At 38.6% G+C, this 27,813-nt stretch overlaps 1 protein-coding gene across 2 annotated transcripts in view; it reads left to right on the forward strand.

The window, feature by feature from the left end:
- Positions 1–23,920, forward strand: part of sntg2 (syntrophin, gamma 2) — a 76,215-nt gene extending 52,295 nt beyond the window's left edge. For both annotated transcript variants that reach the window (XM_054613960.1, XM_054613961.1), the window contains exons 11-17: positions 811–849; positions 1,504–1,620; positions 5,285–5,356; positions 5,647–5,856; positions 21,988–22,080; positions 22,571–22,681; positions 22,917–23,920. In XM_054613960.1, coding sequence (XP_054469935.1) covers positions 811–849; positions 1,504–1,620; positions 5,285–5,356; positions 5,647–5,856; positions 21,988–22,080; positions 22,571–22,681; positions 22,917–23,045 — 771 coding nt within the window. In that variant the 3' untranslated portion in view covers positions 23,046–23,920. The remainder of the gene's footprint in view (positions 1–810; positions 850–1,503; positions 1,621–5,284; positions 5,357–5,646; positions 5,857–21,987; positions 22,081–22,570; positions 22,682–22,916) is intronic.
- Positions 23,921–27,813: the final 3,893 nt, after the last annotated feature.

A 27,813-nucleotide genomic window follows, 5' to 3' on the forward strand; every position in this document is an offset into this window, starting at 1 on the left:
TTTCACTTTGATTATCACACTGATGATGTGACGCATTTTTGTTGAGAATGCAGACGTACTGTATCCCCCGCGTTCGTCGATCGCACAGCTGCCTTTTTTAAAAAAGTGTGATTAATTCATGCCTGCATCACCTAATTACGGACGTGGAGTGTGATTGCTAAATGGCCAATCAGGATGTAATTGTGTGCCCGCTTTGGGAGAGAGCGGAACTTTTGTTTTAATGACCTACAACCTTTAAATAGACTCTGAGACACCAATGGGGTCCCTCATGTGTTTGAGGATGACTGTCATCCGGCAGGGTGGAGGACTACTTGATACTGTTTGATGTTCTCTTCGAGAGACTAAAGCAGAAAGAATCGGGCAGCTTGTTAGTGCCTAATTATATAAGGGCTTCAAGTGACAATTTACCTTCACTTTGTAACGGAGGTGAGGCGAGACAGGAGCCGTCCCCATGCTGAGTGCAATATGCTGACACAGCAGGGGGTCCATTCAGTCTGGAAATGTTTTGCACTGCTTGGCAACATTTCTCATTATCTTCACCTCCAAGATACACTTTGGGAGAGGTAAACACTGTTTCTGGGACTCTAACTTTATACTTGCTTGGAGCCTCAGGGTGGTTTTCACATTATTATTGAGGTTTATATTGGACATTATCTTGAGTTTTATCAAGTAAATGAATGAAACTGGAAAAATGCAAGTTGCCTCAAATGGTGACCATTTATAGATTAAACATACATGTATGACTGTTGCAAATAGTCATATCTGTTATCTTTTTATAATCACTGATTGCTATTTTCATTTTTCTCACAGATCAAGATCGTCAACAAATACTGCTCTTCAGATGATCAGGTATGCTGACACCGGCCTATTTTGTCATTCCAGTCCAATAGACTTGAAACTAGATACATAATTGCAGCTAAGGAGATCCTTCCCCAGGCTGTTCACTCACAGCCTTCTTTGCAAGAAAAATGTTACATCGTACAGGTGTACGGAATCATATCATCTGCATACGACGCAGCTGTCCTGGCAGCTCTGGATTTTGTCCACAGGCCAATAAAGAGCTTGGAAACATTTTGGAATATTCCAGTCAGCAGATGGTCAGGAAGGAGTCAAGACCAGCATGTAAAAATTGATGTGCATTATTCATCACAAGATCCAGTGTAGATGCAGTGTAGCAGATGAAGCGGCACAGTACATACAGTACAGTTATGCTGCTTAGAGGAAAGCAGAGGAACATCCCAAGTCATCTGAGGTAGATAAAAGGTAAATTGTTGCATTGCAGCTGAGACTGCACCGCCACTGTACAGCGGGGTGTCTTTCAAATGTATCCCGTCACAGATGCCTCTTTGTAGTTCTTTAACTCAAAGCACATTTTGCTATTCTGGTCTGTTTATTGAGCAAGAATAATTGTCTTTTGTGTTTATTTCTTCTACTTAAAAAAAAATAAAAAATTCTAATTCTAATATTAAACCTGTGTAAACGTCATCTTCTATATCTCTGCAGATTGTTCACATGGGCTGGGCATGTGAAAGCCCAGAGGGCAGCGCCGCTGGTAGAACTTCAGCATTCAAGTTCCTGGCACTGAGAGGACCATATTTTTATATCTTCAGAAGCCCCCCGGTAACTTGACTGTATCATTTTTTGCTTTGAAAAAAACTCTACTTTATTCATTCCGATCTGTTTTAAAGCTAATTTCAAAATGGATTTTTGTCAAAAACATCTGAAGGTTATCGCAGAATTTATACTCACACGTGCAAATGATTAATACTGTGACTTAAACTCAGCATAAGAAAGTGTTCAGGGTCTTTTTGTCAGATTTTATGTCTGCTGCTCACTGAACTGTTATTGTCCCCTAGCGTGCTGCACGGGCTGCGTTTTTAAAACAAGTTGGCAGCATCTGTGAAATACTATATGCTTCAGTTATAATTTAATAAGAGAAGACAGGCAAGCAGTAATTGGTGCTGAATTTATATTTGTTGTGATCATGGCTGACTGTTGTGTCAGTTAAACAGGGATTATACATGATTATGCACTATTGCTGTTTTCATTTTTACAATGTGATGTTAATTAGATCTGTCAACATGTATCACATTTGATGCACTGGATTAGTTAAAGGTGCAATGTGTTACACCTGGCCACATGCTCCAAACCAAAAAGGAAAGTTCTGATCCCTATTCCTGAACTACTAACTAGCGCAAAATTCAAAACTCTGAGAGCTGCTAACAATAACACCACTATCTTATATATTGATGTGTGGCAACAGTCTATGGTTTATAATAAAACTTACCTAGCTCAGTTTTAGCAAGACCATAGATAAAAGAAAACCGCATCAAAACTATATATCTACGATATTTGGAAGGTTTTTCCGTACAATTTGTTTCGTGATTAATTGCACTAAATATGCATTTAGCTCAATACCCAACATTTGATTACCTACCAGTCTAAAAAGAAAAGTTGAGTTCAGCATCAAACCTCATCGTTCGTCAATGAGTGGACGAACGATTTCCAACATTTATCACGGATATGGATGATTTTTGAATGTTTAAAACTAAAATTCTGGCCATATGTTTCACATTGCACCTTTTTAAGCGAGATTTGATTTTTGCCACCTCTGAGGTTTAAGTATCAAACCACGCTGCTAAACTTCAGGTTTTATTCAAGCTATACTCTTTACTGACTGATTTCATTCCAATCTGGTTAAAGGTGTAATAATCAGTAATACTAACTGCTCCGGTGTTTTAGCAGTGTTAGCATTGTTGTTACACCATACAACTGTAGATAATATTGTATTATATAAAACCTGTTTTACTCCTTTTTTAATGTAACATCTCACCAATAGTTTCAGCCATTCACTCTTTTTGGTGGCATTATGCATTTTGTCCTTGCTGAAATTCAGAAGAATGTTCTCCACTGGTGCAAGATGCAGCTCCTCATCATAGTACTAACACAATCACAGTAATGAATGCCCTTAAGGCTTTATAGCTTAACCAAAACTTCACTGTATAATTCAGAAAGTGTTTCCTATCTCCAAGTGGTCTGAGAGAAATCCAAAGTGGCCGCTGGCCAACAGATGATATTTAATACAGGTCCAGTATCAGTTTTTAAAATGTTTCCGCCTGACTGCCAGGGCTAGTGAACAAAAGGATTCTAGCCTTTTGTGCTGTGTTTGTTAGTGATATGACATAAGCCCTTACCCCATTAGTATAAAAAACACTCTAGTCCAAAGTATGCCTCTTTCATCTTCTTACTTCATTTGGCAAGTGTTTCGGCAGGTTAATCATGTTTACTCTCTGGACACTGTGATTTGTTGTGCCATGGTTGGGGTGTGCACATTATGATTTGTTCAGTCTGTGTTGGTCTGTCCTTCCTCCTGTGGAGGAGCTTTCGTCATACTTTGACTCTGTTTGACAAGCTGTTGTGGCTCACCTCTGTTTTAAAGGTTCCCAAGCAGGCTCTTGTCTCTGGTTTTCAATCATGTTCTAAGCTCAACATTAAAGGCAGACTTTGTGTTTGGGGACCTGTCTAGCCCCCCTCTTTCCTATCACTCTTTGTGAGCTTCTAAGAGGCTAAATTGTCATCAGACCTATAGCCGATGGGTCCAAGCTGGCTCCAATTGCAGCATCTTGTTCGACCCTCTTCTTAAAACAAGAAAGCAGAAAAGGATGACAAAAATGATTGGTCTATAAAGATTTCAAACTGATATTTCCTGACCCTGATCAAGTGGGATTAGAGCCATCACTTGTGCAGTCTTTATGAGAGACTAATCTGAATAGTTTACTTTAAGGGAATATTAAGACATTATGTAAAATATTGTTATTTGCTTTCTTGCTGAAGGTTGCTGAAGCTGTTGACAACAGGGCAAAGAAGCTACAGTGTCTGATCAAGACATGTCCGGCACATAATATTTATGCTAAGCAAAGCTACACGGCTGCTGGCTGTGGCTTCATATTTGATGTACAAACATGAGAGTAGTGTTGATCTTATTTCACTCTCAGCGAGAAGGCAGAGTTCTGTGACACAGAGCTGAGACGTTCGGCCAGCTGCTTTGCTGGAGAATACCGCCACCACTACAATTTGACCTGCCACTGACCCCGGCCTCATCTCACCAGGATAACATGGATGCTTGATGCAAATCTCACATCCATGAGTGACGTAGTAGCTCATACAGTATGTGCCTTCTGTGGACCAAAGCGTTGCATCTTGAGTTCTGTATTCTCCAGTTTGCCGAAGTCTCCAACACTGGTTCACAGACGACTGTGCAGAATAAGGCAGCTGTCTGTAAAGCACATATTGTCAATTCCCTCACTACATTTCTTGCTGCGTGTTAGATAAGAGATGGTAACTCCAGCTGTTTGTTTCCAAGACAATAGTCTGGCCTCGTCTAGCACAGACACTCAAACTGAGATGTTGATAGCATCAAACAGGCCTGTGTGGGGGCAGACTGTCTTTAGCTCTGCTAGGGGCAGCGCCACAGCGAAGAGAAAACCATCAATGTTAGATAATTTTCAACAGCATTGTGAGTGATGCCTCACTCTAGAGACTTCAGATATCAGTGTTCTGTGCCAAAAAAGTAATTGGCTTAAAATAAATATTGCTCATTTAAACCAGCATAAGCATCTCTGCAAAGACACTTAACATAGAGGAACTGCCTTCATGGACCATATATATATATGGTACACAAGTTGTCTTAATGCAGCAGGAAATGTCTCTGATTTCTTCTTAAGGCTGATCCTTCCACAGGCTAAATAAGATTTTTTTTTTTTTTATTTTAAATTGGGGAAGTTTTCGTGTTAGCTTTCAGAACACAACTAAAGCCTGATGGGAGCCGGTGAGAGCAGCAGTAAAGTCTGTCCAAATGTAGAGCGTTGTTTATCTTGACACAGACCAATAAAACGGCACCAACATTTCATGTTGACGAGCTGTTAGTGTGAGATGTCATCAGCCATATTTCTGACAGATTGCATTAGTCCTGAACATAGTGTGTTTATTGTACAGTCGTCAAAACTATGGTTCCATGAACTGAAAGCATGCAGCACCTGTAAGCAGGCTTTTGTTGAAATATGGCAGAAGTCAGTATCCCTGAGGTAGAGAGGACCTGAATATGTAGCAGGAAAGCATTAGTGCATGCGCTTTAATGAAACACACCCTGGAAAATCAGAATATATAACATACATAACTAAGCATTAAGTATTTGGATAAGGAGGTGTGCTGCAAACAAGTGCAAAAGAAAACAACTTTGATATTCTGCCGCTTCATCTCAGGTTCCTTTATGTTTATTTCATAGATCAGTGCCGCTGACTGGGGACAAGCTGAAACAACGTATAACCTCTATGAGGTTCTTTTCAAGGTCCACAAGGTAAGTTAAGAGCAGGGTGCTGTGATGTGCATCGGGGGTGTTCAAAATGTGATCACTGCAGCTTTCATCTCAGTATAGATGGCTGCTTTTTCTCTTTTTATCAGATGGAATAGTGTTTCAGGGAGCCTACTAAACAGGGCTCTCTCATGACCTGAGGTGATATTTCTGATTGGCGAACCGGGAAATCTACACTGTGAAAGTTCTTTGTTTAACCTGAGAACTACGGAATTTATTTAAGAGGAAGCAAAATCTTTTCCCCAGCATGTAATAATTAATATTTTGTGTTACAGCTGTGGATGGCAGAGGACTGCTGGCTCCAGGCGAGGCTCTACTTGGGGCTGGAGCATTCGCCTGAGCAGCAGGACAACGAGTCCCTGTGCTTCAGTATTCTGGTCGGCCACGGCCAGAGCCACACCTTCAGGGTAGAGCTGGCTACGGACCTGGCTATCTGGGAGAAGTCCTTCCAAAGAGCTGTCTTCTTGGAGGTGCAGCGAATACGAGTCAGTATTTTTTTGTTGTTGCTCAACCTAAGAGCTGACCTGTTTTTAGGTATTTCAAAAGAACTACTTGGATTAAAGGAGTTCTCAAAGCAGGAAAGCCTCTTACAACACCTTTTCACAATCTCAAATGGTGACATGAAACCTTTTTTCTGTTTGCTGAATTTAAGATCACGGCAGTACTTTGTGTGCTTAAAAGGTTCTCTGTACTATACTCGAAGCATTAATATAACATCAAACAACTATTTGGTATGTCGCTCTCCCTCCGTGTGTGTTGTAATCCCAGTTTCTCTGCGCTTAGTTCACAAAGCCGAACCGGCCATGCGTGCCTTTTAGTGCTACTTAATGGCCGCCACCTTCCATTTCTTTTACACGGCGGTTACAGCTGATGCATCGTCCTGAGATGCGGCTTTTCAGCACTCAAATGACGCGGTGAGGCGTCAACAGATGATATGGTTTTGTTTCAGCCTGCTTCGTTCCATCTAAAAAAAAATGCCATTAGCCAGAATTCAGTGCTATTTAAGGAAATAACTATGTCGAGCAGCGCTTGAACATCACTCGGTGATTCAGGGACAATGCAGCAGGCCACGCTTGGCTGTTTTGTTGCAGTTTGTAGCTTGTATTGTGAACATAGCATTGGTCTCTTTTCTAAAGATGCTTTTTCAATGATACACATATTTTTCTCGTGGGAGTAAATTCCAATGGCATCCGTCAAAGCACAAGGATTCACTTCTATTTCATCATAATTGCTCTCTAAATTGAAACATACTGGCTACCGTACCAGGGCTTCCCCAATTGTCTAACCATCTGATGCAGTTTTTTTAGAACCTGTTCTTTGTGAGAGTTTTGCATTTTTTGTTCGGCTACTTGTGGATTCAACACTTATGTTGTCTTCAGACTCAGCACAGTGTTTTAAGTGATATTTCAATAGTGAAATACTTTAGTTGGAAGTTTTGCTTTGTTATTCAGCTACTGGTGTGTCATCATTGCTATTGTGGTCAGCTGTGTTTTATCAGATGGCAGATGTTATCAGTAAGTGTGTGTGTGATAATGGATGGTGCGAGCTGCACTTCATATTGAAAGTGAATTAACTCAATGCTAAACCCTGATCCACACTATGCTACTATCGTGGATCAGGGCCAAATACCTAAACCTGATGGGTTAGCTGATATAGCAGCAGAATCCTGTTTGTGTTGCACTAAATGTTTTTTCCAATTATACAAGAGCGTTTGCTGTGTGCAGTGTAGCGTGTGTGTGGCACCGAGAGACAGTCAGATCTTTAAGATATAAAAACGTAGTAACAGACTTTTTATTGATCAGGCTTTTATCACACATGCAGTGGTTTTTTTCTCACAGATATTGACCCTCTGTACGGAAAAAAATCATCTGTAACAATTACTTTTAAAAACTGTTCCTGGCTCACCCCTGTGCTGTGACTTAACTACTTCTGAGGTATGACATTTATCGATGCAAAGCTCTGTGATGCCAGCGACAGTTTAGCCCTATCCCGGCAATTGTCAATGTCTACACAAATTGCCCAAATCTGTCAAATACAATTATGAACTGCAATTTATAATTTACGCAAAAATATACGTTTATTGCTTGCAACAAATGTGACTCTTCAGTAAATAACAGAAAACAAAAGCCTGGACAGTATGTAAGTAAACTTAATGGAAAACAATATATAATGACTTTGCATCCAGTTTCGGATGCCTAAGGATTTATATAAAATTGATATTAATATGCAGATTCGGTATTAAAGAAAATAAATGTGTAGCTTATCAACCAACCATTATGAAACCTTTTTAATTCGTGTTGAAGTTAAGATTTTACTTTCTATTGCGCTCATGTGTATAATGGATTATAAAAATGCCTAAAGAATAATAATGTACTTGTAGCACTCTATAATTTTAGATACAAGCATACATATACATAAGCATTACACATTATAGAGCATTTTCTAATGACTTATAAGGTCTCATGATGCTTCATAATTATTGGTCACTCACTGACTTTTTTTTGCAAGAATCAGTGCATTATAAATAATATAGTTCTAATTTGTGTATAATGTGTTATGATTATTGTTATAATGTAATATAAGTAACTGAGTGCTTATAACTATGATTATACAGTGATATTAGCAGCTCTTCATGCATTATAAGTGTTTACAATGCATTACAGACATGGGCTCAATAGAAAGTGTTTCCAAAAATTCTCCTGAATAAGTGTTTCTTTACACTCTAGTTAACCACAGTGTCAAATATATTTTTAACATTTTTTTCAAATTAGTACCGGCCCTTCCTTCCAATTTTAATGCTCCATCAGTGAGAAGTGATTCCTTGTGTCCAAAAAGTCTAATAGTCTAATCTGTTGACACATTTTGTGCAGCTTTAAAACTTCGTATTAAGAAATTGATTAAATGTAATATTCAAAGCTAGGCAGCGCTCTGTTTTCCATAAATGTTATTGCTACTTAAAATGTTTTTAGCTTGAGTAACCCAAAGAATTGGTCTTCACATCAATGAACCATTAAATTACCACTTAAGCAAGTATGTTTAATGTGTGAAGGCGATCAACTCTTGTGGAGAGTGCATTGTTAAGCAATTCTCAGAAGCAGCTGTCTCTTGTCCACCAAGAGGCTCAAACATGAACTAATTGGAGTCCAGGCCTTATTTTTCTAGGGTTTGCTCTCTTTGTGTTCCATAATGTTTACATTTTCATTACTTACTTAACTATGCTTCCATTTACTGGCTAGCAGTCACATGCAGGGCCCAACAAAACACTCTTCACTGCAGTTCAATAAGCCTGCATACAATGCATTACAGCTTGATACCTGTTCTATTGCTAATTTTACCGCCCTGATTTGGATTGCTCAAATACTTGAAAACCCTTATGCTTCTTTCTGTACATACTTGCTCTGTGAATACAACTGGGAAATGCCTCCTTCCAGTACCAACAAGTGGAATATACGTGAATTATTTTAACAAAGCTTCTATTATGATTCACCAGGCATTATTTTTTTAGGAGGTATGTACACAGCAGGGAATCCAGCAGAGTTTAGAGCCTGAGGTATTTAATATGAAATCACACCAATGGAATCAATTGTGCCTAAGATGGGCAAGAGATGTATTTTATAGTTTATGATATGGACATTATAAACAGATGTTTTGAAGTGGTTAGTGTTGGACCGAATGTCATTTTCTTACATTCAAAGCTTTTTCAAATGAAGCGTTGAATGTCATCACCCTAAATATAAATAGAAAAAAATATATTTTTGTTGTTCTAGTATAGAAAAGTGTGGATCAGCTCTGATGTCATCCAAAATTCATGTGTAGGCATAAATCATCCGCCTGCCACTTACCCAAATAAATAGTTTTCTCAGATTCAGAGACCCACATCCACATGGACATTTCCCTTCCCAGCCACTACCAGTCCCTGTAGTGCTAAGGGGTCTGTTGGCTGGTTGCTTTTTAAACCGTGTATTGTAAAGATGTGTGAGTGTTTTTCAGATTTCAATTTACTTTGATTAGAGAGGCTGCTCTCAGTTGCCTAATTATAAACGTTTCCATGCGGTCAGTAATGTCCCTGCAGAAAATATATATTGTGAGACAATTAATCAGCAAATCTAAAAACTGTAGGTATTAACTTGACAGATGAAACGGAACCGAACTTTTAGCTTGTGAAATGATCAATGAAGCAATGCTAGAGTTCTTTGTGCTTAAATACCAGGCGGCAACCTCTGTTCATCAAAAGTGGCACCGAAGTGGAAGGGTCTTAAAATTGCATTTATTCAACTTTAGAATTTCTCCACTCTAATCTTCTGTGTTGTCAAATGTCTCTTAAAGTATCTTTTAAGATGGTTTCATGTTGTTTCTGCTGCTCTCTATGTTAACATTTTAGAGGATGTAACAATTTTTTCCCTCAATAATGATGTCTTTTTTTGTAGTTTTTTTGTGTTTATTTTTATTACCCAGCCCACGGATATATAACATAATGATATAATACATCTAATGTAATTATGGTTCTGTTAGATTGTTGCCAGACCGCCCCGTTGTTACAGATGCATGCTTCCCTTTGTGTGCGGCAAGAGGGAGAGCAAACAAGATTTTGACGGTAAACTTGTTTATTGAAAGGCTAAACAAATATCGATATGAAGCAGAATTTTCCGTTAGATAAAAACATGTTAATTTTGTAAATGATAACATCTATCTTTTTTCAATAAATTTCACTTTTGGACTTTAACACGGTCTGGAGATATTGGACATTTTTGGATAACAACAATGTTATGCAGTCACCATTGGTATCTAATGCTACAAATATTACAATATTATTCACTACCAAGCCTGTTTGCTTTATTGGCATACATGGCGTACGCATACATGGAATTTGACTCCGGTTACTTACGCTCAATAATACACAGAAACAGACAAATAAACAAAAAGAAAATCAAGGAGGTCCAAGAAGAAAAAAGGATAAACATTAACAATTTTGTACACAAAAATATAAAAATGCAAAAGTATATATATATATATATATATATATATATATATATATATATATATATATATGAACATAAAAACACAAAAAACGACAATGAAGTGTTGATAAAAGTGCAAATATGCAGAGTGCAAGGCTGCTTGAATAAATATGTAAACAATTTGAGTTTAAAATTACCGGGTTGTTACACATGGATTTGTACCAGACAGAGGATGAACGATTAACTGTTCATGAGAGTGACGGCCATGGGAAAAAAGCTGTTCTGGTGTCTGGTTGTTTTGGTGTACAGTGCTCTGTAGCGCCTACCAGAGGGGAGGAGTTGGAACTGGTTGTGTCCAGGGTGTGATGGGTCTGCAGAGATCTTTCCTGCCCGTTTCCTGACCCTAGAAATGTCCTGTATGGAGGGCAGGCTGGCACCAATGAGTCTCTCTGCAGACCTGACAGTCCGTTGTAGTCTGTTCCTGTCCTGTTTGGTGGCCGATCCAAACCAGACAGTGATGGAACAGCAGAGAACAGACTGGCTGATGCCGGAGTAAAACTGAATCAGCAGATCCTGAGGGAGGTTGAACTTCCTGAGCTGACGTAGGAAGTACAACCTCTGCTGGGCCTTTTTTCTGATGGTGTCGACGTTGGAGGCCAAACTTAGGTCCTGGGATATTGTGGATCTCAGAAACTTGTTACATACTGCTGTTTAGTATGTAAACATGAGAGTAGAGGATATTACTGCTTGAGTGAAATGTTTCACTTTGTCTGCAACTTTGCAGAAATACAGGGTTTAAACAGTAAATATGCACATAAAAAAGATTGATGAAAATTGAATGTTGAATTAGAATTTGATGCAGCCCTTCAAGATTAAAAACCTAGAAAACAACTTTGATATAGCCTTCAACACTAGAGTCATTAAGTGAAACTCTGAATGAAAGTCAATTTCATTTGCAATTATAAACATTATTACACGGTTTCTATCCCACTTATACTGTCATAATGGTCAAATGACATAAAAGCCAATTCATGGATTTTCCTTAATTTTTTGACACAATTATGCCACTTCATGTTTGTATAATTATCCTTAATGATAAGTCAACAAGTTCCACCTTAATTATTAACAATGAATATATATATATATATATCTCTCTCTCTCTCTCTCTCTCTCTCTCTCTCTCTCTCTCTCTCTCTCTCTCTCTCTCTCTCTCTCTCTCTCTCTCTCTCTCTCTCTGTGTGTGTGTATATGTATGTGTGTGTATATATATGTATATATATATATACATACATATGTATATGTGTGCTTGTAATCAACTTTTTATTGAACTAAGAATACAAGAAAGAAAGATGGTACCTGAAAGTACTAAAGACTACTTACAAATGTGTAATTAATACATACATAATATGTCACAAACTTATATAACAAGACAATATCAAGAAATTGCGTTATAATGTTTATAAAATAAAATATGTATAGAAATAAAAAAGAATGTAATTAAAATAAATTAACAAAGGAATGAAGGTGGCATGTAATATAAGAAAAAATATATTTTATAGGATCAAATTCCACAATAAGTCTTGATCATGCTGTAACAGCAATATGTTTCTATTATAATATCTGTCCACTCCCTTTCTGTCTGACACACGTTTAAAAAAAATTTCTTCGCTATTGAATAACTTAATTATTAAAATCAAAGAGTATAAAGTATTACATTACCTTAATGCCATAGTGAACAGCGTCTATCTCCACCATGCATTCCAGCATACACCCTTCAGTCCATCCAGACTTGCCTACCACAGCTGTTATGAATTACACCCTCCATAGAACCAACAAACACTAGAAACACATAGTAATTAAATTGGTAAATAGTTTTGACTCTTATTTATTTGAAACGAGTTGCATACTGTAAGCTCAATGATAAGCACCGGCGTAGGCTTTCTTGCTAAAAGCACAACTTGAAATATTTTTCATGTATTAGCTTTGGAAGCTTCCACAGTGCCATGGTCACACATTGTATTCAGGAATGAAGAAAGTATGCCACATGTCAGGTCAGACTCTTCATGAAATGGCCAACGGTGCCTTTTATAATTTTACCCCATTTCCATCCTTTCACTCCTCAAGTGCGGCTAACCAAAGATGAAGGCTAAAATTGCTACGAAGCCTGGGGGCTTTTGTACTCAGGACCCTTAAATAGGAACATTTATAAATAATACAAAACAGAAAACCTGTCAGATGATATTTGAATCACTAGCACAGTGAAATCCTTTCCGGGTCAACATGGGAGCCAGATGTAATTAAATGGCTTCCTACTTCACCAGTTGTCCTGTGGGGTCAGCCAGCAGTATGGTTGCCTCTGGCACAGGACACAGGCTCTTAAGCAAAAAACGTCAATCTCAGAGTATTAGGAGCCATGTATAATCCCTTTTACGTTTGGAGGACTCATGTGGTCACTGAGAGTTTAGAGTCATAATTCTGCTGGACTTAATTACATTCTCCAGTTAATTCTGCTAACTGCTAAGCTTTAAAACAGCTTAATCGGGAAGGGACCTGTACGTTTTAAATATACCAACATGACATTGTTATTAGTCCTGTCTTAAGTTACCTTTAACCAACATGAGGGAAGTTTAACATACAATAAGGAAAATTCCTTCACACAGGTCACTGTGAATTCACGTGTGTCCCATTTGGACAAATTGCACAATTCTCTTCAAATTTGACACAATAGTGCCCTTGGACTCAAGGATGAACGGATTAGAATTTGGTGGTCAAAGGTCACTGTGACCTAACAAAACCCGTTTTTAGCTAAAGCTCAAGTTTTCATATGCTAACGAAGCCAATTTTACACAAATGTTTATAAAAATACGATGTGATGACACACCATACAGACATGGGTGTAAACTGCAGCATGACTGGTTGGCGAAGGCATTTCACCTCAGGGCGGTAATTCTATTTTTTCACCTGTTTTGTCAGACTGACCATAGCAAATGAGTTTCCTGGGTAAGTTCTGTTACTTTTTTATTCCATTTAAGGACAAGCTTTTCCACTTCAAGCAGTTTAATATGCATTTGACTGAAGTGCCTTCATCCCATGATATTTGTTATTGATGGGTGCTTTCCAGAGTGCAAATACTACCAAAAAGTAGAGTAGAAATGTCCCTGATCAGTACACTTATAAAGTATCTGTTTGGTACGGTCTCGTATATGTGAAGTATTAATGGATGCTTCCTACTGCCCCTGCTATTTGAGGTGAGGAAGTTAAACAGATGTGTATTTGCTCATCCAATCAGCAACTTCTTCAACAAAAATGTTGAATGCATTTCTTTCCTCACAAGACAGTTGCAAAAGCCAATTGTTTGAATAATTGGAAAGTGTCACAGATGTGAGAATGTAGAAAGCCACCACACAGAATCTTTCTACTAAGGGAGGAGTTTACCAAAGAATGACGGAATTACATTTATTATCATAGATTCCTACAGCAAACAGCCCTGCACACAGGTATATTGTCGGCATTCTGCGCCCTATACTCACTTTCAGTCCCACCCACATGGTCCGAAAACTGGTGTATGGGAATGAGTCAATCTGGACCACCCTAGACATAAGTTACATCCCTTTAGGGCACCGCAACTCACAATAGAATCACATCCCCATAAGTTTGCAGCGCAAGCAAAATCACTGATTTCATTGCTGCCCCTTGTGGCTGATGGCTAGAAAACACTAGTCATACTTGCAGTGTGTATATCCCATCAGCCACAAGGGGCAGCAAAGAGAACATTCCGGCTTGGCCCACTGAAATAAAGTGAAGGTGAATTATAGTGAAGAGAAGAAAGGTGGAAAAGTTAATTTTGTGCGTTTTGAAATGTATGGGTCTGTGTAAATTTACGCTCAGATTTACTGGAATTTAAGAACAAAAATGCCAAGCACTGCATAAAATCTCAGAAGGGCAAGGGTGCCCGGTTAGAAAATGAATATTGTAAATATTTCTCATTCCATTACAGAACCGTAGTATCGTAGTTAGCTGCGTTGTAGGATTATTTGCGTGTGTGGGGTTGTTCTGTAGCTGGTGTTACTTGGGGAATCCATATTAAGGCGAGAAAAAGGCTTTATTTTTAAAAAGTGAAGCATCCAGACCTGTCACCAATACATTTGATGAGAGTACTAAATGGGGGCTTAGGAAGACCCAGTGTAATGGCCATTAGAGTAAACACCCTAAATATACTGTGATAAGTCATAAAGAACGAATAATAATTCAAATATATGTAATGGCCTCACATTGACCTCTTTTCTTCACCGTGTCTGAGGAATCCTTTTCCACTTTATAACTATTACTGCTCAAGCTCAACCGCTTAAATATTTCATTAACAAAGGTGGTTGGGCTCTCTTGACGTTCTCATGATTGATATCAGCAAAAACAATGTTGACATGAAATACTCCACCTGTGACCTGCAACGTTCTGTGGTAGCAGGCTGTCATTGTAACAAGGTGAATCACTGAGCAAAATATTTAATTCATGTGTTGACTTAGAAGCTACAAGTTAGTAGAAAATCTGAGCACATTGCGTATTCCCTCATGCAACACTCTGTGGGCACTGCACTATCCAAGCTCTGCATACTGTAATTTCCCTGAACACTTTGAATGGCAAAAATGAACCGCTAACAAACCAACCAAGAGAAGAGGACATACCGGCCTTTTGAGAGCTGTAAATTCAAATTTTACGGGTGAGCCATTTCACAAAGCTTTGTTAATAACTCCATATGCAGTTGATATTTAAAGAAATTATTTCACACAGTTGCACTTAAGACCAACAGAATTTCAAAAGGTCTTCATATATACATATTTTACATTCACCTTCAGAATCAAAGGTGCTTTGATGTAATTATGCAGCGTATTGTGCTGATTGTCTGTTTTCGTTTTTTAATTACATCGAATATAATAGTGTTTAAATACAGGCATGAGCTATAGAGGGTGATACATTTTTTTGGAAGGGTTCTGTTACTTGCTCTGCAAAATTGTTGACATGGCATCATGTCAGCAACCCCGAAGTTGTAAAGCCACAGTTTAGCCACTATGTCAAATTGCCTTCAAAGCCCAGCGGTCTCCCTGGGGCCTGAACGGAAAGTGAGAACGGAAAGCTTGACAGGAGCAGAATTAACATTCCAATAATAGATGAAAAGAACAGTTGATTGGATGAATGGTAATCCATGTAGGGGACCTTTTACAAAAGCTGAAATCATCTTTCATTTGTTAGTGCAAGTTAGAGTTAGGTGGCAAGCAAAGCTTTACTGTCAAGACGCTAGCCACGTTTCCATAAAATTATGCAATTTGTTTTGTTATAATTAATGAGAATGCCATTGGTTAAAGATATTATATTCACTACTGCCACATAAGATTAGATTGTAAACTTGGCAGTGGATTCAAAACTGACCATTAAATAGATTGTCCAGGTTTTGTCTCCTTAGTGCACCTTGTGCTACGTGATATATGGCACCAGTAGGGTAGGATAATAAAGAAGCACAGGATCAAGGCACTGCCCAAGATAAGAGTCCTGGATGAAGGAACACCTCCTGAGTGAGAGGAAGAAAGTCAGCTAGAAAGACCAGGTGAACTGGTTGGATATGTGTGTTTAGTTAATGTTATCTATAACATCACTTGCTGTCAACAGCAAAGCCGTGGACTTGTACATTAACTGGTGTGTTGTTTTTGTCCTGCATAGAGGCAAAAACAAGCAACTGGATGGATGCAGAATGGACTGGTTATCCTCTTTTCACTGCAACAATATCAAGTCCCAATGCAGAACTCCTCTGCTGCTCCAAACATTAGCTTCAAAGGGGGAATGATAATATGCAGGAGTGTTTGATGCTGCAGTCACAGGGTTAGCTCATAGCCAGATAATGGGGCTGAATCCACTCTGGATGTGACATCAATGTCAACTGTCAAGTTGCAAGTGACATTTAGGGCAGTTTTATATCCAGTCAAAGCAACCAGATGGATACGCACTTATGTTAAATATAAATAATATATATATAATAAAACAAAACTTTGAATTTGAATGATTTGTGCATCCGGAACACAGGCATTTGCCCACATCAATGATAAAAGTGCTGTTTAATAACTCCTTACTCTAAAGCAAGAACACTTCTTACTAAGTCAAATCTGCATGGGCAGTTTTCCCCCCTATCAGTATAAAAGTATGAAATATGATAATGAAGCATTTTTTTTCAGTCTTTAATGATGTAAATGTGGGACACCTTCCTTTGGGAAACCAATGAAAGCGATGAAGCATTAAAATTTGCTTGTGATTCTATGTTCTCCATCCAATTAGGCTAGCCTCCTGTGGCTTCTGAGGAACACTCAACGCAGTCCAACTTAGGATAACCTTCAAAATGACTGGATGTGAGCATTACATAAACATTGCTGATGAGGTAGAAGTAGGGGGTATAACTGACAAAACTGTCCAGCCTGCGCTTTCCTGCTCGTTCGCCCTATTTCTTTTCTTTTTTTCTTTTTTGGTAGAAACACAACATGGCATTGATGTGGTCTTTTAGCTCACAGCAGGCAGTCTACTTGTGCCATTTTTCACTTTTTTTATCCCTCTCCCTTTGTCTTTGAAATAATCAGGAGAACACTCCTGCTGGTGAGAGGAGACTCTGAGCTCATTTAACCTGTTCTTTCTCCAGTATTCAAGAGAAAATAGGCTACGTTTAACAAAACTCTTAGTTTAAAGTGACTATATTCAATATGGGCCTCATTCACCATCGTCACAACCATTCGTAAGACATATTGGTAGGACTTTCTTTGCCCATGTTAAGCAGTTAAAATAATAACCACTTACACTTAAATGCAGATCAATTATTTTAATTGGGAACCATCCATTGGTGATTGATTATGTTGTTTATAGGCCCAAGGTAGCGCTAGTTCAGCTCCCTAGGCATAGTCACACAATGACATACTCACTGCTGCTGCAAGATGTCACATATATCTGAGGAGGGAACACATTTTCCAGGACCATGTAGATATATTTACAGAGAGTGATGAGTACTACTTTGGTAGCTGTCTTCATGGAGCTGTGCAGTAGTTTGGAGCCAGCATCTTTTTCTGTGTTATTTTATATCCACTACTGACATGACTCAATATGTCAGCTTGTTTGGCTTTTACTCCCTGCAGAAGTACCTCCACTTCACAGCTATTGAACATAAATATATATACATATATATATTTTTTTTACACGTTTCAAGTCAGGTGCTCCACCCTCCTTAAACTAGTTTGGCATTCCTTACTTGATTGTTAACTTCATCTTCTACTTCTTTTCAATTCTAGGTGTGCACATGGCCTTGCACTCTCATCCCCTATAATGTGGATTGGCAGGTCATTAACTTTGCTAATATGGCACTCGCCTTCAAGTCATGGCAACAAAGGGATTCATCATTGTAAGAACACAAGTGCGAACAATATGGCAGTTTAAAGTGGGTTTGTATTAGGTACTTCTCCATAGTCAGTGTATTACCTACAGTAGATGGCAGTATTCACGTCTCCAGTTTGTAGAAATTCACTGGAGTTTGGGAACAGGAGCCAATCAATATACTTATGTTGACAGCAGCAATATGCCAGAATACAGTTCTGCATGGGACACTGATTATTGGCAAAGAGAGAGAATTTTCTGTTAGAATTAAATTTAATCCAGCCGGATCCCAGAGCTAACAACTTAAAAGGTGATAATGTGTGAGTGCTGTCTTTGCAGCTCGTGGACAATGCCCTCAAGTGGCAAAAAATAACTACCAGCAACACACCCAAACAGTTCTTATGTATACAACAAAACATGTCATGCCGGTAGAAGCCATTCTTGGCGTGACTGTATCTACAGGTCCTGTTCTACTACTGTTGTTGCCAAGATATTTTAGATCAGTTGTTCATTATAATAAGGCATTTTTAAAGTGATGAAATTTGATACACAGCAGCAACACAATCTCATGGAAATGCATATAATGGCATGCCACTTTTAAGGATATTTTGTGAATTATGTTTACACATTTTAAACTTTCCGCGTGTCACTTAAAGTGTCGTTTCATCATTCACAAATTGTCAAATAAGGACCCACTGTTGCAGTTTTGAACATGTGTTTAATTTAATTCAAACAAAAGGAATCGGTTAGGCTTAGGAAAAGATCATGGTTTGGGTTAAGATAAGTACAGTTGTTACATAAATTAACACAAACAGCAATCTCCTACGTGCAAGTCGTGTTTTTGACCCATCCACCACCCCATTCCATGTCCTAATGCAACAATAGGCTCAACTTTCTGTCTTTGGCTGACATCCAGCTGCTGAAGTTTTCCACTTGCTTCAGCTGATGTGCACAGGGCGTGGTGTTAAGTGCACCGTGACTCTTATGCGGTTACAGGTTGGCAGAGCACGCATCTGACCACACCTCACAGCTCTTCAGCTTGCTGTTCAGTTGGTCCTGGTGTTTGTATCTTGCATCTTCCTTTTTATTGGATTACCTTACCTTTTATCTCTTTTTGTGACCAAATTATTACTACTGCAGTGCAATACTACACACTTGTGAGAATATATTTTTTTTCTCATACCTTTCTTCTGTTTTTCCTTTTTATAATCCCCCACCCATGCTCTTACTTCCGTCAGACTAAGCTAAGGCGATGTTATTAAAAAAATGTTTTTTATTTCATGTCGCTAATTCTCCCAGAAAAATCCCTTCCAATTAGTGAAGTGTAGTCACAGTTAACCATGTCACAACACAGTCTTGCATGTGGTGACAGGAAGAACTTAGCGGCTGGCCTGCCACTGTTTCTTATCCCTGTCACAGCTGAATTCACGACACCACTAAAGACGGGGGGGTTGAGGTCTGTGAGCAGAAAACCCTTTCAGTGAAAAGACTGTACGGTCCCTTGCCGTATTCACTGCACACTGCACTCTATAATTGAAATCACCAAGTCCCTGCTGTGTTCTCAAGAGAAACACACACAAAAAAAAGAGAATAAAAGCTGTATATAACATAAACAGAAAATCAGAATACAATTCTTGGTATTCCAGCGGAGTGGAGGACAAAAAAATGAAGTCATGTGGGAAGAAAAGCCTTTGGAGGGATATTGCTCCACGGAGAGTAGAACACTTACACATCAGTGCTTTTCAAAAGACCTGTAAAAAAGAAATGTGAGACATATGCTCCTTTGTGTTGCAGCATCAGAATGAATGTTAAAGATTCATGGCGTCCAAAATGGATTTCCTCTGTCATGTGTCTTGACATTATCAGGATGCTGCACAGGATGCCGTTTTTGCTTACAGCTCGTGCGGGACAAAACAAAATCAGATTTTCTCTTATTATCAGATCTTCAAAGCCTAAACTGCCACTTTAACAAGAACTCTCATGTGAACACATGGAAGATGTATACATGAGCAAAGGAAAGTGAATACAAAGACATTGCTTTATACAAAATGGGTTCAAATATTACTGTTTTTTATTTTATTTACGCATAATCAGAATAGAATATGATACAATTGCATATTCGTATTGTTAGTTTTATTAGTATTTACCTTTTTACAAATATCACTTGTTGCGTGTTCCAAATCCTGCAGCAATGAGAGATTCAAACATACCTTGCCTTGACATTGTTGATTCAAACTCACTGGTTTATGATGATTCATTGTCATGGTAGACAAAAGGAACAAAAGGATAAAAGTATGTTCACGCATGCCAGCATTTGGTTTGGCCCCTCAGTGGTGGAATGAACTCCCCACTGACGTCAGAACAGCAGAGTCGCTGCCCATCTTTCGGCGCAGGCTGAAAACTCACCTCTTCATGAAGTACTACCCTGAGCCTTCCTCGTAGCACTTATTGTATTCGTATTAGTTTGTTGCACTTATTGTATTCGTATCAGTTCGTTGCACTTATTGTATTCGTATTAGTTCGTTGCACTTTTTGTATTCGTATTAGTTTATTGCACTTTTTGTATTCGTATTAGTTTCTTTCTGCACTGTACTTTTGCTCTGGTTTATGCTCTTAGATGCTTGTTTAAGAATGGAGATGCACTTATGACTTCTGGTGACTAGTAGTTGAATACACTTATTGTAAGTCACTTTGGATAAAAGCGTCTGCTAAATGATTTGTAATGTAATGTTTGGGTTTCCAGTAGCTCTGTGTGTTTAGTATCAGTCCCAAGAAAAACTGTACAAGGAGTTAAGATCAATTGCTGATGTCGGACAGTTTTTTATTCATTATTTCAAGGCTTCATTTTCTGTAGGAGGACAAAATTACAAACGGGAGACAATAATTACACTTGGCCCAAAAACGCAAAACAATGAAAGACGGCCACTCTAGTGGAAGTGAGATCTTATGGGTGGCAGCCTGAGTCGTCAGTGATGAATGTCAAGGATCAGGGTTGGTTTTTGGGTTGCACTTTCTCCAGGATGTCTGCATTAAGACCCTGTCACATCAGAAAGTGCCACAGCGGAATTCATCCGCACGTCAATGCAAAATATGTGGGGCTAGACGCCTGGTATCTTAGGGACTACTCAAAGCGCCATAGGCACATTACTGTAGCTGGCAGGCTAACTGCTCTGGCGCTACATGGATGGGGCTATTCTCGCAGTAGTGAGTCACAATGAACTCTCATAAATTCATTAATTAATGAGCCATAAGCCGTTTGACTTGCGAAAGACTTGATTTTCAGGTTCCTGGCATCTTGCATGACGGCTCGCTTTCACTCTCATGGGAACCCTTGAACATAACAGTGCAAGTGTTGCTGTTAATAGTAACACCTGCGTCAAAATGTCTGCTGTGAGAAAGTCCAATTGAAGAGGGAGAAACCGCTCTCTGCGCTAAACATTCTGGCTTACCGCCGGTTAACAGGCTTGTTAGCTCGACTTGCTAACTGTCAGTAAGCTTGGTTGTTAAAAAATGAAGTTCACATAGTTTGTTTAGGAGACTTTTTTGTACTTCTTTCGTCTTTTGAGTAGAAATGTGTTCTCCGGCAGAGGAGGTTAAATAAAACTGGATGGAGCAACACTGCTAATAAGTTTTGACAGCTTCCTCAATTTTTGGATGCTCCATTTCAGCCCAGACGGCTTGCTATTGGTAAACAGTGCAACTTTGTCTGTCAGTGTTCTTCACTTAAGTTAATTCCCTTGAAATTTGTTTATTTCTCTCACATTTTGCAGTATCCAATGCCGGTATGACCAGTCACCAAGCCTTTTAAGGACCATTTTATAAGTCATTCCTCATTGGTAACAGGCTGATTCTTCAGTGAAATATAAGAGAGAATGGAGCCATCACAAATTACATTAGTTACACCTGTGCTTCGCCCGCTATGAAGGAGCAAAGCCTTCTTTCTGTGTTATCAAAGAGGACATTAAATGAATGCTAAGACGGAGATGTATGATGAATACCAAGTTAATTATGATTTCACCCCCTGCAAATAATGGGCTGCATTCACAGCCACAAATTGTGAACAGTGAAATTAAGATATTACTTATTTATATACAGTACAGCCATAGTTAAAGGTAAAATGTATTGTGTGCTTCTATGGTCTTCATGTATTGCTGTTGTCTTGGATGCTCATACAGATAAATGTACTAGAGTACTATATGTACAGTTATTACAGAAGTGTAAAAATCTAAATATAAATGGTTATCAATCCTCTCTCAACAGTCCAAAAGCTACATGTGCAGCAGCCAGGGGAATGTGCTGTGCTTCACCATAGATTTTGGATCTGGCTTCACCTGCTCAGAAGGCACTTCAAAGGTGAAGTATAGATTTGACATCTTTTTTTCTGTATTGATACTCTGTATGTGTCCTTACTCACTCAGGCTTCTTTTGTATTCTAATATGTATTTTTATTAGCCACAAAAAATACAAAGGGAGACTGGAATGGAATGTCCCAATTTTGCACAATGGACTTACAAGAACACAGTGGAGGGTTACTGTATGTCATAGAATGGTATGCCATTGTTAAATGGTACATTTTGAGATTATTTTGGCAACCATGTCTCATTTTGAGTGTGTACATTTCGTGTTCATTTAATCACTGCAAGAATGGCACAGCACTGATTTCCAAACTAGTAAGGTACTTTTGTTGTAAATTTTACAGTTCCTCAACACACTATTACCCATTGGAATGTCAGGTCTTGATCATGCAGGTCTCTCTTTGTAGTAAGACATGGTATTTAAATCTTGTGCTCATTATTGAAATCCCTTTGCTGCTGGGTTTTATAATCCCCTCCCTCCCGTTTAGACCGTACTGTGGCGATATAAGTTCTCTCAACTTAAAGGCTCCTCTGATGATGGGAAAACCAGGGTAAAACTCCTTTTCAAGAATGCTGAAAGCAACCAAATAGAGATGAAGGTAATTAAAAAGGTGTTTTGTTTTCTTTGTTTACATCAAATTACACAATAAGCTGTAATTTTGAGCACTTTACTGCTCACTGATGCCAAGGAGCTAATGTGCAATTTAACAGAGTGTCTAGTGAGAAATGTTTCTGTGTTTGGTGTACTAGTTTAGTATTCGGTTTGAGAATGTATTTATTTAAAATAAAAACATCTTGTACATATTGATGCGTCTCTCTGTCCTGCTTTTTCAGGAACTGGAGTTTGCTAATCTAACAGCCGTCCTTCACTGTATACATTCTTTTATTGCTGCAAAAGTGGCCTCCATGGACCCTCTCTTTATGTGCAGTCAAAGCCACCCTGGAAATTACATGAACACTTAAGAAGACATGTCCTCATTGTCATGTACTCCTGTTGCAAATCCGCAATATTGTGATTTCTAGACAGAGCTAATTGATATGTATATACAGTTCTTGCTATTTTTGTATGGACTTCTGAAGATAATAAATATTTGTAAAAGACTGTAAAGGTAGATAATGTATGAATTAATAGTGGAATGAAGATGTTATTTAATTTTTGACAAACACAAATACAATCCAAACAGATGAGGAGTTTTTCCTTTTCTTTCACATTCTTTTTTTCATCACATTATGGATTCTCAGCGGATTCTACTTGTCACTTTGAAACGCAGCACCCGTGCTGCCATATGGTGTAGAACTGCCATACATTTGACAACAGGACACGAATCGCCAAACATAGAAGCTGCCACTATTTTTAGCAGATAATCTCAGCTTGTGCTGCATCTATGAAGAATAATGATGCCATTCTTACATCTAGTGAGTAAGAACATTTTTAACAGACGAAATGAATCTGATACTGGCTTACTGTCATGGGGTGGATTCACATTTATGACAGACCTTAGACAGGGATTTTATTTACTTCGAATTCACAGTTGAACAGTAATGAAAAAGCTAACCTTTCTCTGTTCCCAGTTCCTCTGGTTTACTTTCCTTACTTTTGTAAGTCTTTTGTCAGTGAACACAAACACCACAGTACAATGCAGTCTAATAAGCCTCCAAATAACCACTGAATTGAATCAACATATCTCTCTGATTAAATTGTATGATGTTTGTGCTATTGTGACCATCATTTTGTATCAAATAAAGGCAAGAGTTTCCAATTTCTCTGGGCAATGAGGACCTTTTAATGTTAATGTGACATTTCAGCTTCAAAGTATTATTAAAGACATTTTCATCAACTCCCGATCTAATACTGTGGACAAACTATATTTCTTCAGGTGAATTATGTAATGGTTTTAGTGTGAAAAATGCATTGCTGTGTTTGCAATAAATTGCTCGTAAAGCACAACTGCCTGCCATCTGACACATGTCACAGCTTCCTGTAAGTTTAACCTTTGAATGTGGAGGGCGCGCAATGGATTCAACTTTAGACCTGCAACTAAAGGTTGTAAGCTTGTCCCAGAAATGTGATCTGACGAAACTGTTTGACATACTGGATCTGAAATCCTAGGGGCGGGGCTAAGCGTAGGGTCATTTAAGGAAGTTTATTGCATTTTACCAATTCCATACAGATTTACTAATAGGATACTTAAAAATGTGCATAAAAATATGTTGACTTTCTGCCTTGTCACCATTAGGTTGCCAAGCAACAAGAAATACACAGATAACCCCTCGTAAAACTTAGATTTTTGCATGAATTAAACTACATGTGCTCTTTAGAAGTATTGGTTGGCAAATTCTGTTACTTTTGGACAGGGCCAGGCAGACCAACCAGTCTAAGCTAACCATCTCTTGGCTGTGCCTTCATATTTGATGGGAAAATAAATGGGTGGCATTGATCTTTTATGTAACTCATGGCAAGAAATCGAATAATCATATTTCCAAAAATGTCATGCTATTCTGAGGGGTATCTTAAGTGCCTATCGATAACATGTAGGCTAATGGTAGTCAATGCTTTTATCCATTTTACTCTATTTACTTTTATCAGAATATTCCCCTTTTTTCCCCCCAACTCCTGCTGTTGGCGAGGGGATGATTCTCCTTTTATACAAGTCAATATCTGCTTCTTGTCACTGAGAGGTGACTCGCCTGCAAAGCATATAGCACACAGATGCTGTCCCCATTGGTTCCAACTCCACAAAGGCAGCCTGACATACGAGTTGGTGTTTGAAGTGCAAGGAAGATCCCTTGAACGCCTCCCACTGGTGAGTGATCACAAGTTGCATTTGATAGGCAAAGCTGGAGTTGGCACTGCAGGACATTGAACCCTGGCATTTGTGGCGGTTCCTTACTCTACATGCATTATTTTCTCTCTGTATCTGCATCTTGGATAGAAATGGTAGACAATGGAAGCCGCAATTTATAACTTTGGCTTCATTTTCAAGAGAGAAATGGTTTCAAAAACTGTCAAAGACCATTTTAATTTCAGCTGCAAAGTCAAACAGATATACAACTTCACTATTAAAATGCCATATTGTATAAAACTGCATTTCAAGTGAAGTGAAGGGTCAAGTGAAGGGTACAGTGAATGTAACCTAATTTTCATCTATGTGTCATGGTGGATATTATTTACCTAGCAGCTCTGAATCTATTACCACGTATCACTTCATTTAAGGAATACAATGTAAACTTCAATATGCTGAACATTGCACTGTCCAACCATGTTTCTCACTTTAAAAAGTGGCACTTGAATGCCTCAGGTTCCATGAAGCAGGAGAAAGAAACCCTTAATCCCTAGTTTAGAGCTCCACATTTGGTTTTTGAGACCAAGAGCCTTTTGACTTTCCAAAGGATTCCAAAGTTGATCTTGTTCACAGCAATTATTTTGTTTTACTTTGGGAGCTTCTTACAACAAGACTAAAGACAAGATTTTCAAAATACCTAGGTTTTGATTCTTAATTTCAGAAATTGTAGAATGTAAAGTCTTCCTGAGTACTGAGCATGTTACTTTGGTGTCCTCAATAGTAGCTGCGTCCCTGCCAGGCAAAAGGTACTTCTTATCATACCCTTGTGTGTTGTATAGCGTAGCTTAATTGACCCGGAAGGATTGAATTGCCATTCAATAAATACATTGGAGAAGTTATTGAGATCAGTGAAACATTGGTTTACCACTGACCTTCATTACAATGATAAATAACATGATTATGCAACAAATAAAAAACAAAAAGGAGCAATGTGTAGGATTTGCAGGGATTTAGTGACAGACATGGAATATAATATTCATAACATTGTATAATCACCTGTGTTTTTGTGAGCCATTTATATGTCTATATAAGAAGCAGGTCCTCTCCTCACAGCCATGTTTCTATAGACATTGACTTAAGCGAGGACCTTTCTGCTTTTAAACTTTACCTGTAGGCCGCTGCAGTTCTCTGTGACGCTCGGAAAGGGAGGGGTTACTCACCACTAGATGCCACTGAGTCTTACACACTGCTCCATTCAATTTCTTTGTGCAGGAGAAATACACTGAGAAATGTGTTACTATTTTGACTCTGTGTTATGATGGTGTCATATGAGGTGTTGTATTATTTAACAGGACTGCGTGAAAAATGTAATTTCACTGAACATCTGTAACAAGTATGAATACAAATTTGAATTGAGCTTGGGCTTTTAGAGATTTAGGATCTAGAGGACTTAAAAAAAGTTTGCTAATTGCTGATCCATTATGTAACATCGACAGTGAATAAGTCTTGGAAAAAAGCAACAGTTGTCAGAAAAAAACTGGAATATTTGAAGTCAACCCAATCGACTACCATAGCATAATTTACCATGTATTAGATTAAACATCTTTCGACACAGTGAAAAAGTGCAACTGCCCCTATTACATTGTACTGTATTGTGCAGGTGTCTGTTATTTTATCCATCCTCCAAATTACAATAATTAATCATACTCCTAAGTATTTCCCACATTGAGCACCAAATACTCAGATATGCCATACACTTATTTTTAGATGTCACTCGCTTCATTCTCTACCAACACTGAGAGCAATTTGTTGAAACTTTTGTCTGACACTGTTTTGCGTGGAAGCTAAAGCAGGCACTGTGACAACAAGGTTGCACAGAGAGCCACAGCTGTGTCCCCGCTGCTGAAGTCACTGCCGGCTGCCGCCACACACACAGCATCATCAAGTTACATCAGCACCATGTGAAGCATGAATTTCGAGTACGCTGCTCAACTATCAATGGGCCGTGACTCTCACAGTTGACTCCGCTGGCGCCATTGGACCCTGAATGCTAACTGAAGTATTTGTGATGAGGAGAAGTTTCCAGATGAGAGGGTTCAGACTAAGAACCATAGGCCTACAGTATTAAAGTCTACAACAGTTTTAACTAAATCAATTTTAGAATTGAATTAATGGCTGTGGCGTAGTGGAGAGAGCAAGGTAGTTCTCCAATCAGAGGATCGGTGGTTCGATACCCAGCTTCGGCAGTCGATGTGTCCTTGGGCATGATACTTAACCCCAAGTTGCTCCCGAAGGCTTGCCATCGGTGTGGACTGGATGTTGCATGAATGTTAGTTAGAGTCTGATGGTGGCACCTTGCATGGTAGCCCTGTCATCAGTGTGTGAATGGGTGAATGATATGTAATATACTACTGATTGTAAGTCGCTTTGGATAAAAGCATCTGCTAAATGACTGTAATGTAATGTAATGATGGAGTTATTTTTTTTGTATACAGCTGTGGAATTTGGTGCAAAATCAATATATTCCCTTGGAATTGCTGCAATTGGTGGATTTCCTTGCTGAAGTGACTTGCATTGAGTTCAACTAGACGGTGCTAAAGGAGAGCTGGAGAGTCTAAAATGGAGGAAGCTTTTATAGCTATCAGAAGCTGTGTTACATTTGATTAAATGTAATACCTCTGTAAGTACTTGAAAAATGACGACTGGTATGCAAACTGAACTGATTGATGGTTAGCCACCAAGCTAACTAGCTTGCCAACTGACAGTAAGAGGGTTTGCTCGTTCATAGAGCTTTTTCTACTTCAGTAACTCATCACAGAGTGAAATGTACATGAGCCACGCCAGTTAAAAATAATTAGATTCATACTTTGTTAAACAGTTTGACAATGTTAAGTCACATATATATATTGTATGCATTTTTAGGCAAGGCTTCTTACAATTTCCAAATA

Source organism: Anoplopoma fimbria, chromosome 15 (genome assembly GCF_027596085.1).
Source record: "Anoplopoma fimbria isolate UVic2021 breed Golden Eagle Sablefish chromosome 15, Afim_UVic_2022, whole genome shotgun sequence".
NCBI lineage: Eukaryota > Metazoa > Chordata > Actinopteri > Perciformes > Anoplopomatidae > Anoplopoma > Anoplopoma fimbria.